Consider the following 13,211-nt stretch of genomic DNA (forward strand, 5'->3'; position numbering starts at 1 on the left):
AAAATGTTTTCTGCACTGCAATTTTTCGCGTAGTTGTCCCATTCGTTAAAACAGCAAGCTGAAAAAACGCTGTTGAAGATTTTTTTCTTCCTGGGCTCTTATGGATGGGACAACATAGTTTTGGTATTTTTCGCTACATTTTCTGAACAAAGTAGGAAAGTTTTCGTGTACATTGTAAAGTGATGGTACTTGACCATTGTAGAGTGATGGTACTTGACAATCGGTTAAAATGTAAAACTTATTTTCGCCAAAAATGCTAATGGGACTGTGCCGCACAGGGCAGGGCAGTGCAGCTAACAGGAAGTTACAATTTCATGCATGGTGTCGCAACAGTGTCCGAGATTTGTGCTCTAGAAAACTTAAAGTGATAGGCATATCTGCCACTCATCAAGGAATCACCAACCACAGACAAACAGACACTGCTTTCAAATTCCACAATGAATTCCCGTTTGCCGAGCGGAACGAGCTACTGCAAATTGGCTACCGTGGCAGATGGACAAGGAACCAATACTAATACATTTCTCTCTGTTCTTTTATTCGTTTTCTATATCCCTTCACCACCACCCTCATATCCCATCATCTTGACGAGCGATGAGTAACTCAAGTAACTGTTACTTGCATGGTGCACGCCCAAGTCGTACTACAGGGTAATATGGTAATATGCCGAGAGTGGTTATATCACAAAAACCACGCAGGAACGAAAATCCATGGAGCTGAGGAATAATGAGGTAAATTCTACACAGTATTTTAAGGGAGCCAACTCTAAGCAGGTAATAATAGCAATTAATAATCAAACAACCATAAAAAGGTAAGAATGAATTTATTTATTTTAAATACAATAATGACCCGATCCGATTTTGTCAGCCCTGGGCTTTGGCAAAACCTTGAGGTAGTTTAATTAGGCTACCAGGTCCCAGGGCTGATCTGGATCTTTACCACATTGGAAAGATGCACACTAGTGTTGCCAGATCAGTGTTGATGCTTACCAAAAGTGCATTTGAAACCGCTTATAAAAGCATATTAACAGATTAATCATCACCGTACATTGTTTATTGCTCTGTTTTAATAATAAATTATTAAGCACAGCATTTGATATTTTAGTAGGAATGCTGGATTTAGTCGCAGTGGAAATCAATCCTTTATTGAATTGGATTTATTTCTATGGATATGCACGTTTGGAAAGCATCATCACAAAGATTGTGCACTCGGTCTTCAGCTTGTGGGCGGGAAGCGTTGTGTTTATTTTTGTTTTTTTTAATCTATTTATAGAGTCAATTCTTAGAAATACGAAGCGAAAGACAAATCAAGCATTAAGCACAAGACCTTCAAGAAAACTAACAACACAAAGTCTGGAAATGGCAACGTTTTATTCAAAATGTCAAGTATTTCAAGAATATCGGGTGAGACCAATCGGACCGGGCGCTCTTTCGGTCATCTGGAAGGGTTGTGCACGAGGAGCGATTTTAATCCCCCCAGTTTTGAAGACATTCCGGAGCGAGGATCCATTATCTTGTGTCAGAGAGATGATGGAAGTGGCATATCCAGAAACACAATACAACAAGAGAAGGAAGTAGGATTGAAGGTAAACAAGGAGTTCATAGGAACGTTGAAACTGTAAGTATACTCCGATCTATTCTAGTACTCTTGTATAAAACCTATTGTAAACCGGCTAGATCGTAGTCGTCGTCACCGGGACGCATAGTCATGTGAAGATTGCCAGATCCGTGACCACTCATGATAAAGCACACAACATTAAATACATTGCACGGGTTGGGTCGCACAGAGGGTTGATAAGATGTAAATTGCTTAGAAACACCCGCATGAACGATAACCATAAGGAGTGCCTAACAACCTATTCGGGTTATCATCCCAACAATATGTGGTACGGTGGCACGATTTGTGGTATCGTTCAGGTATGGTGTTCCCCCACTTTTTATTAGGGTCGTTGACGCTCATTGCACGCTCTTTCGTTCTCCGGCTGATTGAATGGATGACGGAGTTTGACGTCACACTCCTTCAGACGTTTAGGCGGCGGGAGGGCGAGAGAGATGGCTGTTCAGTACATGGAGATAATTTTACAAATGTTTTTCTAATAGGTAACAGTTTAAAACTCACTAATAATCTCTTTCAATATCTTTTCATTTATTTTTATTGACGGTGTGATGTAATCGAGTTCATTTTTCAACGATACGATAATAACTTATTCGCTTTTCATACAAAACCTACCCAATCCTTTCCTTTCTACAATCCCTGAGCAGCTGGTTTACCATACACTCAGGCAAAAATAGCAAATGATTTTCATAAGATCCACCTTATGAAGCGAGTTTTTATTATTTTTTGTGCTTTCATAAGATTCTTATGTAATTCACACGATCTGAGCGAAATTTAGACGACACAACATTAATTTCCATACGTTCCGCACATCCATTTCATAAGCGCTCTTATGAAATCCGTATGTCACATCAGTGTGAAAAATCATAAGTGCTTCGTGAGAAAAAGAAAAATGGCGACCGAAAGTAATTTGTTGTCAGACCTATGGATGGTGTGAATATTCACATCGGTGACATGGCCCCTGACCCCCTTGTACATCATAAAATGAAAATGAAAAATGAAAATAATGACCCGATTTTGTCAGCCCCTCCGCGCTTCAGCCTTTTTTCTTTCAATAATTTCACATAACCATAAATCTAAATTTTTCTCATTCATCGTTAAGAGGGATATTTAAAGTATACTTTGGTGCAATAGGTTCAAGAAGATTACTGAAAAAAGGGCATGGGTTTTGCAGAACATTGAAAAACATTTTCAAAAAAGGGGGCTGACAAAATCGGGACATTACTGTATTCCATTTACATTTACATGATTTATCACATATTTATGGTCGTAATCTAATACACACATTTGATCACAATACGTGCCTAAAAGCTACAGTGACCTAGTGAGTACCATAGCTCGAGTCGTCTGTTAGTATTGTGTATCACATGGTGAGCCCAATCGAGATGCTAGCCTATTAAGACTGCAGTTGGTCAACTCTCGAAAAAAAAAGAGGAAGGATGATTTGAAGGCAGTATATGAAAGCAATACGAGGCACGAGGCAGCTTGTTGCAGGTCCACTTGATTCCTTCGGTAAGATCTTTGCTTTTTTTTTATCTATTTATACTTCATATCCATTAGTATTTAAGTTACGTCATTATCAGCATTAGCTCACCAAAACGATCCCTGCTGCAAACCTTTCCACACATCCAACATCCCAGTGATTTCTCGGGGAAGCGCAGAGGACTTCTCGGTTTTCTTCACAGCGAGTATTACGTCAACACATTCCTGAATGGTGAATGGTTCTTCCAGCAGCTGGTGCAATTCGTGGTTCATTCACCTCCTCGACATTCCGTCATCCATAGCACTCCGCCGTAGATAGCACGTAACAACTTCCGTTCGAAAACACCAAGGGCGCGTTGGTCTTCCAGTTCTCGTCCAGTTCTCGTGGCCGTAGAGGACCACCGGTCTAATCACCGTCTTGAATGTTATTCGACCGGAGGGTCCTCCGAAGTCCAAAGTAGGCACGATTCTCTGCCATAATGCGTCTTTGAATTTCTCTGCTGGTATCATTTTCGGTGGTCACCAGTGAGCCCAAATACACGAACTCATCGACCACCTCGATTTCGTCACCGTCAACTTTGGGTGAGAGGCTACAATGTTTGCGCTAAAATCGTTGGTTTTAGGCATATGAAATCTTGGAGAAAGTTTCTTCATATTTTTTGGCCGATCTTTTCATGTTAGTGAAATAAGGGTGGTCCTTAAAATTGGTAAATCGAAAATGCGAACTATTTTATTGTTTGAGATAGACCCATGCAATGTTCTAGAACGTTTAATTTGCAGCAACTTTGCTGAAGACACCAAATTTCCATCTCTTATGGTTCATGAGTTTATGATTTTTTTTTTTAAACAAGCAGGTTAGGATGGATCCTGAAAAATTGGTTTTCTATGAATATCTTTTCATACGTTCATTTCTCGTAAAAACGAACGATGTTTTAGACACTTTTAGAACTTTCAATGACAAATATTTTCAAACTTTAAATTCAATTTGAAAGATCGTTGTTTTGTACATTTATTGTGGGAAAACTGAGAGAGCTTGTTTAAAGCATTTAATTTTTTTTAATTCATATTTTTATGCGGCTTATACTTAAAACTAGAAATACTCAGAGGGAGGGATAGCCGGAGAAAACAAAATACAATTCGGCAGCAGGGATTTGTTCCCAAATATTCTTGCAACCCTTGCTAGAAGCTAGCATTTCAAATGACTTGTATTTTTGATTAGATTTACGTGCAAAATAATAATTAATTGCATCGCAATATTTTGCACATTTCTTGGTGCCATTCATTAATCAACGAAGATCAATTAATCAATAGAGTTAGAATATTGTTTTTGATTCCAAAAACTTGTTGAATTTGAGAAGCACACAAAACATAAAGGTGATTGAATTTCTGTTCGATTGCAATACTCTCAAATTTATTCTAGTAAGAATAAGAAATCCTCGGAAAAAAATCTAATGGGAATGTTCGATTGGCTCAGATTTTGACAGTTCATTTGGCTCAAAACATTCTCTCCGCCCATCTCTCCCTCTGAGTATTTCTACTTAAAACTAAGTCCACGTTTGATGCAATTCAAACTGGAGTTAAATTTGCGAACAATATCGTCATGACTTTGCAACTCAGCAATGGAGTTTAAATCATTAAATATTTTAAACTGGAATACTCGATCTATTAAAGATAATGAAGACGAGCTATTTAACTTTTTGCGAATTCTTAACGTGCATATAACCGTTATAATCTTGTCCTGATCACGAGCGTTCATCTTTCCACGTAGGTACCATCCAGCTCCTGGACAGTTATAGCAACATCTAGTCTTAGAGTTACCTCTATGGTTATAGTACCACAATTCTGTCACAAATCAATGGCCTGTTGAATAAAAACAACCGCACCCTGGATCTCTGCTTTGTGAGTGCTCGTGATACAGCTCCTTTTCTCTCCACGTCACCCGAACCTTTAGTCAAGGAAGTGCATCATCACCATGTTTTAATTATCGTGATCGAAAATAATATTGTCCATGATTTTACCAGCACTCCAAACGCTGTGTCATATGACTTCCGTAGAGCTGACCATTGCAGTATTGTCCATGTGCTGTCTAACCTAGAATGGGAGCATATTCTAGATCCTGTAGACGTCAATATTGCTGCACAAACCTTTTCTCACGTCTTGGCATATGTCATTGCCAGACACGTTTCCAAAAAGATCATCCATATCGACTCTCGCGTCCCGTGGATGACGAAAGAGCTTCGCTCGTTGAAAAGAACTAAGAAGGCTGCTCTCAGAAGATTTACTAAACTCCGCACACTGCCGCTGAAATACTACTATGTCAGACTCAAGAGTATAAGCGGTTAAGTCGTCTCTGTTTTCAACGCTATCAAAGGAGGATTCAACGATTCAACGGCGGCTAAAATCACACCCGAAATCCTTCTGGAACTTCGTAAATGAGCAACGCAGGGAAGTCGGCTTACCCTCTTCCATGATTTTTAATGGTGAAACTGCTGGCAATCAACAAGACATTTGCAACCTGTTCTCAGCCAAATTTGCTAATGTGTTTGAAAACGAGCAACTCTCCGCTAATCTCATTACTTCCACGGCCAGTAATGTTCCTTTGGTCAACCAAACGCTCAGCATGGTCGGAGCCACTACAGATACGATTTATAGAACAGCATCTAAACTTAAGACTTCAGCTAAGGCTGGACCCGATGGTGTTCCATCGATTATTCTTAAAAAGAACATCACTTCTTGTCTTTTAGATCCACTGCGCCGCAAATTCCAGTTCTCTCTTTTCAGCGGTTCATAAAAAGGGAAGCAAACGCGACGTAAACAACTACCGGGGAATCACGTCGCTGAGTGCTGTATCAAAACTTTTTGAATTGGTTGTCATAGAGTCCCTTATAGAGCATTGCAAGCAATATCTAAGTATAGATCAACATGGATTCATAACTGGGCGTTCCACAACTACGAACCTGCTGTGCCTAACGTCTTACATCACAGACAGTTTGATTGCTCGGACCCAAACGGACGTTACTTACAAAGATCTTACGGCAGCCTTCGATAAGTTGAACCACGAAATTGCGAACGCTAAGCTTGATAGGCTAGGGATTGGTGGACATCTTTTGAGATGGTTTCGTTTATACCTCACGGAGCGCCAACTGACAGTAATTTTGGGTACTAGTCGCTCAGCAAGCTTCTGCGCAAAGTCCGGTATACCTCAGGGTAGCCATCTGGGACCATTGGTATTCCTCCTTTACTTCGCCCACTCGCCGACTGCCGTTCTCTCCAAAATCAGATTGACATATTTGCTGACTGGTGTAGTCTAAACCGACTGGTGGTCAACCCAGCTAAGTGTACAGTCATTACTTTCTCACGCAAGAAACAACCGATTATTTTCAACTACAAACTACTATTAGCAAACCGATTGGGACACTGGAAATCTTGGACGGTGGTTATATTCAATTATTCCTAATGTTTCTTCGAGAGCGTGGTTTAAAGGTTTGGGCGAGGGTTTGGGCTTAAGTCGTGACTTCATTCGCGTGATGAGTAGACTTATGTCCAACCACTACTCGCTAGATGCGCATCTCAATAGAATAAACCTCGTGGACAGCAACATATGTCGGTGTGGAAACGGTTACGACGACATCGATCACCCAGTTTGGCAATGTACGGATAATGACGCCGCCAGAGAGCGACTTTTGAATACCCTCGAGGCCCAAGGAAGACAAACCTATATCCCTATCAGAGACGTGTTGGGTACCCGCGATCTCTACTATATGCAGTCGATTTATGTGTTTCTGCAAATGTCTAGTATAAGAATTTAATTCGTTTGTCTTTTGTATCTCTTTATTAGTTTTTGTTTGTCTTGTCCCCCGTCTCGATGAGTCTCATCGTCGCCCACTGGTCACCATAGCCGGTCGAACTCCAGACGAATCTAGAACCACACTACCGTTCATACTGGCGACATCGCTCTGATGAGACAACGAAACCCTACCCCCCAGCTCCTCCCCTTTTCCTATCCTTCGACAATGTACCCCTCTAACCTCGAGTAAGCTGCGAGGATACGGCCCAACTTGAGCCTTACAAAAAAAAACGAACTAGATAAAAAAAACTACAAACTACTAGGCACGATTATCGAACGGGTGCATTGCGTGAAGGACTTAGGCGTTTTTCTAGACTCAAAGCTGACATACTCACACCATATATCGTATGTGGTCGACAAAGCGTCCAGAACTCTTGGCTTTGTCTTCGAGATTACTAAGAACTTCACAGACATTTACTGCTTAAAATCGCTCTATTACTCTCTCGTACGATCTACGTTGGAATACTGCTCTGCAGTCTGAAGCCCGAACTACAATAATGGGGCCGAGCGAATTGAATCTGTGCAACGACGTTTTCTTCGCTTCGCGCTCCGTAAGCTAAGGCAGCAAGGCGGAGATACCCACTTCGTCTTCGAAGCTACGAGAATCGCTGCCAATTGATCAATGTCGAGCCCTTATGTAACCGAGAGATGTTTTCAGAGCCTTAACCGTCGCCGATACTCTGCAAGGAAGAATCGACTGCGAAGCAATTCTGCAACAAGTGAACATTAATGTTCAACCGATCACTACGCAACAGTTGAGACTTCCACTTCTTCGAACTAATTATAGCTTAGGGTACGGCCAGAGCAGACGCGATTCGTGACGCAACGCGACCAATTCAAAAGAATCTTATTATTTATTATTATTCCTTGCGTGAGTCGCGTGTCGCGTCTACCCTGGCCGCGGCCTTAGGGAGCGCTATTTACGATTTCAACTTGTCACGGAATATGCTTCGCCGAAGATTCTCTGCCTTTTTTGCTGACCGAAGGCGCTTGACACTCAACAGCTAAGTGTAAAATTTAAGACCTATACATTTTTAGTAACTTGACAATGCTTTCCTAGTTCTTTTCGTTTGTAACTGTAGTATATATAGTCTATATGAAAATCGATGAAGAGGATCGATCATCGCGTAAACGCCCTTATGCATGCTCACTGTCGAAATAACTGAAACCTCGCGTAACATTTGAAAAGGGCCTATCCTCGTTGATCGATTCTCTTCATCGACTTTCTCTTTGGTTTACTACACACCTATTTGTTACTGCTGGAAACCACCAAAATTTTGCCAGTGTTTTAGCAGCTCTTCAGTCTGAAACAGCTAAACACCCCTGGATCCGCAGTTAGCGGTGGATCACAATCACTATATGGAACTGCTGGACTAACGAATGGATGCGATCTAGAAACTTATTTATCCGGAAGGTAAAAGGGGATACCAGGAAATGGGAGGATCCACCTGAACACCGACTTCAAGTCATTCTATCTCGGTTGAGAACCGGCCATACCAAAGTCTCCCACAACATGGGAGGCGGAGGCGGATTCAGACAACAGTGCGATACGTGCAATGTTCCACTTACAGTGGAGCATTTCTTATGCGAATGCCCCCAGTACCACGGACCCCGTTTCCTTTACGGGATCTCAGGTAGCATCAGGGATACCCTGAGGGATGACCCATCCAGTATCGCTGCACTATTCTGCTTCCTTCAGGAGGCAGGTCTGATTAACCAAATTTGAACACGCTCGTTGCGGACAATGATTTGGACTCAAAACTATACCTCGGCAACAAATACCCCCCCTTATTCTGCGAGTCACGTGACTCTCTCTCACCGGTGAGGTGACAATAGTCACCTCGTGTGAGGTGACTCTCCATTTGATTTACATGGAGAGTCACCTCACACGAGGTGACAATTGTCACCTCACCGGTGACAGTGAGTCACGTGACTCGCAGAATAAGGGGGACTGACTCGGACACGGATGAACGAAGATATTGAACCAAGCAAAGCTCGTACAAGGACACGGAAATGGACGAATGACGGCACTAAAATTAAACACAGCCGACTACAAAGGAACAGGACACGGAACTTGACCACTTGACCACGGTTATTCAAAAGGACAGTAACATCGGTCGGTAGCATTAAAGGAAAATTCTCAACTCTGAAATATTAAAACTCTGTTATTATGGAGACTCCCTTCTGGAGTTCCCGCCCATCTCCTAACTCCGTATCCTCGGGGTTCTCTTCTGGAACCTCACCTCCCCTTCCTATTAGCTCTGTAATTAGGGGGACTCCCGTCTGAAGTCCCCACCCCTCGTTTTTAAGAGATGAACCAGCCCAAGGCTGAAAATCTCTCTAATGAAGCAAAAAAAAAACCAGCAAAATTTTGCTGGCTTTTGCCGAGCTGGAAATTCAGAAGATGATGTTAGCTTGCGCCTGAAACAGCACACTCAATGGAAAATTCTTTTGCAGTCGGGTTATCGAATGATAGGCCCTTTTCTTGTGTTGCGCGTAAATGTTCCTTAAATCTGACCATAAGGATGGCCGATGAGACTAACTCAGAGAGAGAAAGAGAGTCACTTCTAAGAGAAATTTCTAAAAACGCAGGTCACGCAGCGCTAAGGAATTTCTTGTTCATCTGAGTTGAAGTGACTCTCTGAGTTAGTATCGTTGGTCGTGTATTTTCATCAAATATTTTAAATTAATTAGCGAGGCATGCCTGTCGCTAAATACATATGATGTATCTTCTCCATATGCCTGAAAACAATTCGGTATACTTATAGCTTAAGGCACTTTCTTTCATCTACTTCCAATCACAGCATGACCCGTTACGTCGATTTCCACCATTAGATTTATTCCAATAAATTATTTCTCACTTTTGTATTTTTTTTTTTGTGTGCTGCGTATTACCAAAAACAATCAAAATAATACATTTTTAATGACACCATGTAATTCGAACCTCTGCTATTGCTTCCACATAGAACCGAGAAAACAAAACAAATTTTCAGCAAAACAGCCACATTTTCAATGTACGGCGTGTGCATGGCAAACTGAAAGAAAAAAACTTAAGTGTTTAACGATACAATATCAAAATCAGCATGATTAGAATGGAACAGAACAACGCTCGGTGTGTCCATTCCAAACAATAGGCTCTATTAATTAGTAGTACAGTGCTGTCAGCACGGAGTAAACGCATGCCCGTCCAATTTGGTTTCCATCACTAACGCCACTCAAAGGGGTTTCTCATTAAGTACGCTACTTACGAGTACTATTATGTGTCTCTCTCTAAACTTATTGAACTTTTCTTTTTGCATTTTTGTTTTTCGTTTTTACTACTAACTAGTTTATTATCATTGGTTTGTTTAAGGTTTGTTGTATTTGCCCATCAGCGAATTTATTGTTTCTGGGCTTCAATTGAAAAGCTTATGTGTTTGTGTGGGTGTGTGTGTGTGTGTGTGTGTGTGCTTGCAGCTAGCCGAAGAACGAAGGGGACACATGCACGGTTGGTTAGACTAACAAAGGAATAGAGTCAATTTTACTGAGTTGTATGAGAAATTGGTTGGTTACTCAGCGCTGAGTTAGTCTCATCGGCCGGGTAGCAAACGAACCATAGAATGTGATGATGTGCCCTAAAGATTAGGAGAAAGTTGCACGAACACTCAAACTCGATCCTTGGTTGGTTTTTGGCGAGTGATAAAAGATATCAGAGTAGGAAGCAAAGGTGTTGGCTCTGCGAGGAAAACAATGTTAGAGCAGTTACAGACTTACTACAATTGACGCTAAGGTATATGAATCCGGGCGAGATGATTATGAGGTAGTACTTTTAACTACATTGTTTACGCGTATGCTTTGTATGGCTGTCGTTTCCGAGATGATTGTTTTTTTTTTGTCTTTTGAACATACGCAAGAACAACGAGGGATTTTTGTTTGTCTTCTTCTTCTTTATTACTTTCTCTTTTCCTTGCCGTAGTAGTTTGAAAGTTTCACTTATCATCATTTAAATTAGTCGATTTTAAATAGATAATAAATAAAAGAATTTATTTTTTCAGCTTTTTTTCCGAAAAAAGGCCCCCACTCTGCCTTTGTTTTCGTTGGTTCAAGTTTACAGTGTTGTACACAGACGGGGAGAGGAGCCCCTTTTCGCGCTGGATGCCCGCAAGCGCTAGCAAAGCTTACCGCTTTTTTGCTTGTATTCCTAACACTAATTAAGTTACTAATGCTCTTAACATCTTAATTAAAATCATACAATTATTACAAATGTATATGTTGTGAAAGTTTTGGTTTCGGTCTTCCTGATCCTTTACAAGTTGAGGAAAACTCGAAACTAAGGACGAGGCGTAAGTAAAAATTGTAGGGGGAACAGAAGTTGAAGTTTTGGTGTAAGTTCACTGCTCTTTCACTGCCAGCTGCGCATGGGACATTCTCTTGAACGAGATGCCAAGCACTGTCTCATTCTGCGTGTTTTGCATTCTCTTTGAGCGGTTCGCTGGTTCGTGTCGTACTTGGTTCTTCGAAGAAAACGGGGCTGGTTGGTTGTTTTTGGTTGAATGGTCGTGGGGGTGCCTATTTACTTAGCACCCACGGCCTTCATCAGTCCATCGGTGGACATGGATTTCGGGCGTTCGATTGGCAGACCCAGGGCGCGATCCCAAACGAGCGAGGCCAACACACCGAGAGCACGGGAAACGCCGAACAGAACGGTGTAGTAGTTCATTTCCTTCAGTCCGTAGTACTGCAGCAGAACACCGGAGTGGGCATCTACGTTGGGCCATGGGTTCTTGACCTTGCCGAGTTCGGTCAGGATTGGGGGCACAACCTTGTAGATGTTGGAAACCAGCTGGAACAGAGGATCGTTTGGCAGGTGCTTCAGGGCGAACTCGCGCTGGCAAGTGTAGCGAGGATCGGTCTTACGCAGGACGGCGTGACCGTAGCCAGGAACGACCTAAAAATAAATGTACAATTGAGTTAGTTGAATGTTATCACCGAGAGAATGGATTTAGGATTCGTACCTGTCCGGACTTGAGCGTCTTCCAGATGAACTCCTTGACCTTTTCTTCGCTGGCGTTGTCGCCGAGCTCCTTGCGCAGCTTCTGCAGCCACACTAATACTTCCTGGTTAGCGAGACCGTGGAGTGGACCAGCCAATCCATTCATACCGGCAGCGAACGATAGGTAGGGGTCGCTCAGAGCGGAGCCAACCAGATGCACGGTGTGAGCCGACACGTTACCACCCTCGTGGTCACTGTGGATGGCCAAGTACAGGCGCATCAGTTCGGTGAACTTTTCGTCTTCGTAGCCCAACATTTTGGTGAAGTTGGCAGACCAATCCTTCTTGGGGTCAATGGCACCGATGCCCTTACCATCACGGTACGTGTTACGGTAGATGGTGGCAGCAACGACTGGCAGTTTGGCAATCAGATCCATGCTGTCCTCGTACACGTACTCCCAGTACTTGCTCTTGTGCACACCCTCGGAGTAGGCCTTGGCGTACTTGCTCTCGTGGTTGAGGGCAGTCACGGCACAGCTAAGCTGTGACATGGGGTGCAACGTTGCTGGCATGTTGTTCAGCATTGTCACAACGTGCGACGGCAGAGCGGCACGATTGGCCCATTCGCGCGACAGGCCATCGACCTGGGCCTTGGTTGGGACATCACCGGTGATCAGCAACCAGAACAGACCCTCGGGCAGTGGTTCAGCGCCACCTGTGGGAGTTTTGGAGAAGGACAGTTGGTGAGATTGTGCTGTGCACAGGTTCGCCCCCTAAGATTGGTACGAGGGTTCACTTGCTTTTTAAAATGTGTTTACTTGCTAAACTTAGGTTTTCTATTGGTATTAGGTATCAGTGAAAAATATTAGAACTCGTAAAGCAGATCTGTAACTTGATCTCACGGGGTTTGAATTTCTTGATAGCACTTATATTGGGTTGCTTACTTTGTAATCTTGTACATTCATAAAAAAAATAAAAATAGGGTAGAGAACTACTTCGGCCTAATCGCCCATTTTGGGCCTATCGAGCAGAAAACTTCAAATAAATCCATGATTTCAGAGTTAACAAGTCAATTATGCGTTTGGTACGATACTTTAGTAAATAAGCTACGGAACGAAGTCAATGAGAACGCGTGATATGAAGCTTTGCGCCCATAATTTCCAAAAACAAAAGAAGCGCTCCGACAAAATCAATTTTTATCTTCATCCGATAGGCCGAAGTCAATTCATTGGCGTTTCAATGACGTTTCAATGCGTTAGGCCGAGTTTGGCATCAAGAAGCAGTGTTAGACTTTTGACAA

At 42.4% G+C, this 13,211-nt stretch overlaps 1 protein-coding gene across 3 annotated transcripts in view; it reads right to left on the minus strand.

The window, feature by feature from the left end:
* Positions 1 to 10,935: 10,935 nt before the first annotated feature.
* The window catches only part of kdn (knockdown), a 33,264-nt gene continuing 30,988 nt past the window's right edge, over positions 10,936 to 13,211 (minus strand). For all 3 annotated transcript variants that reach the window (XM_065231535.1, XM_065231536.1, XM_065231537.1), the window contains exons 5-6: positions 11,935 to 12,626; positions 10,936 to 11,867 (exon numbers count right to left, since the gene is read on the minus strand). In XM_065231535.1, coding sequence (XP_065087607.1) covers positions 11,493 to 11,867; positions 11,935 to 12,626 — 1,067 coding nt within the window. In that variant the 3' untranslated portion in view covers positions 10,936 to 11,492. The remainder of the gene's footprint in view (positions 11,868 to 11,934; positions 12,627 to 13,211) is intronic.

Source organism: Ochlerotatus camptorhynchus, unplaced genomic scaffold (assembly GCF_037179485.1).
Source record: "Ochlerotatus camptorhynchus isolate MF236.1 unplaced genomic scaffold, CSIRO-AGI_Acam_v1.1 ptg000357l, whole genome shotgun sequence".
Classification (NCBI taxonomy): Eukaryota; Metazoa; Arthropoda; class Insecta; order Diptera; family Culicidae; genus Ochlerotatus; species Ochlerotatus camptorhynchus.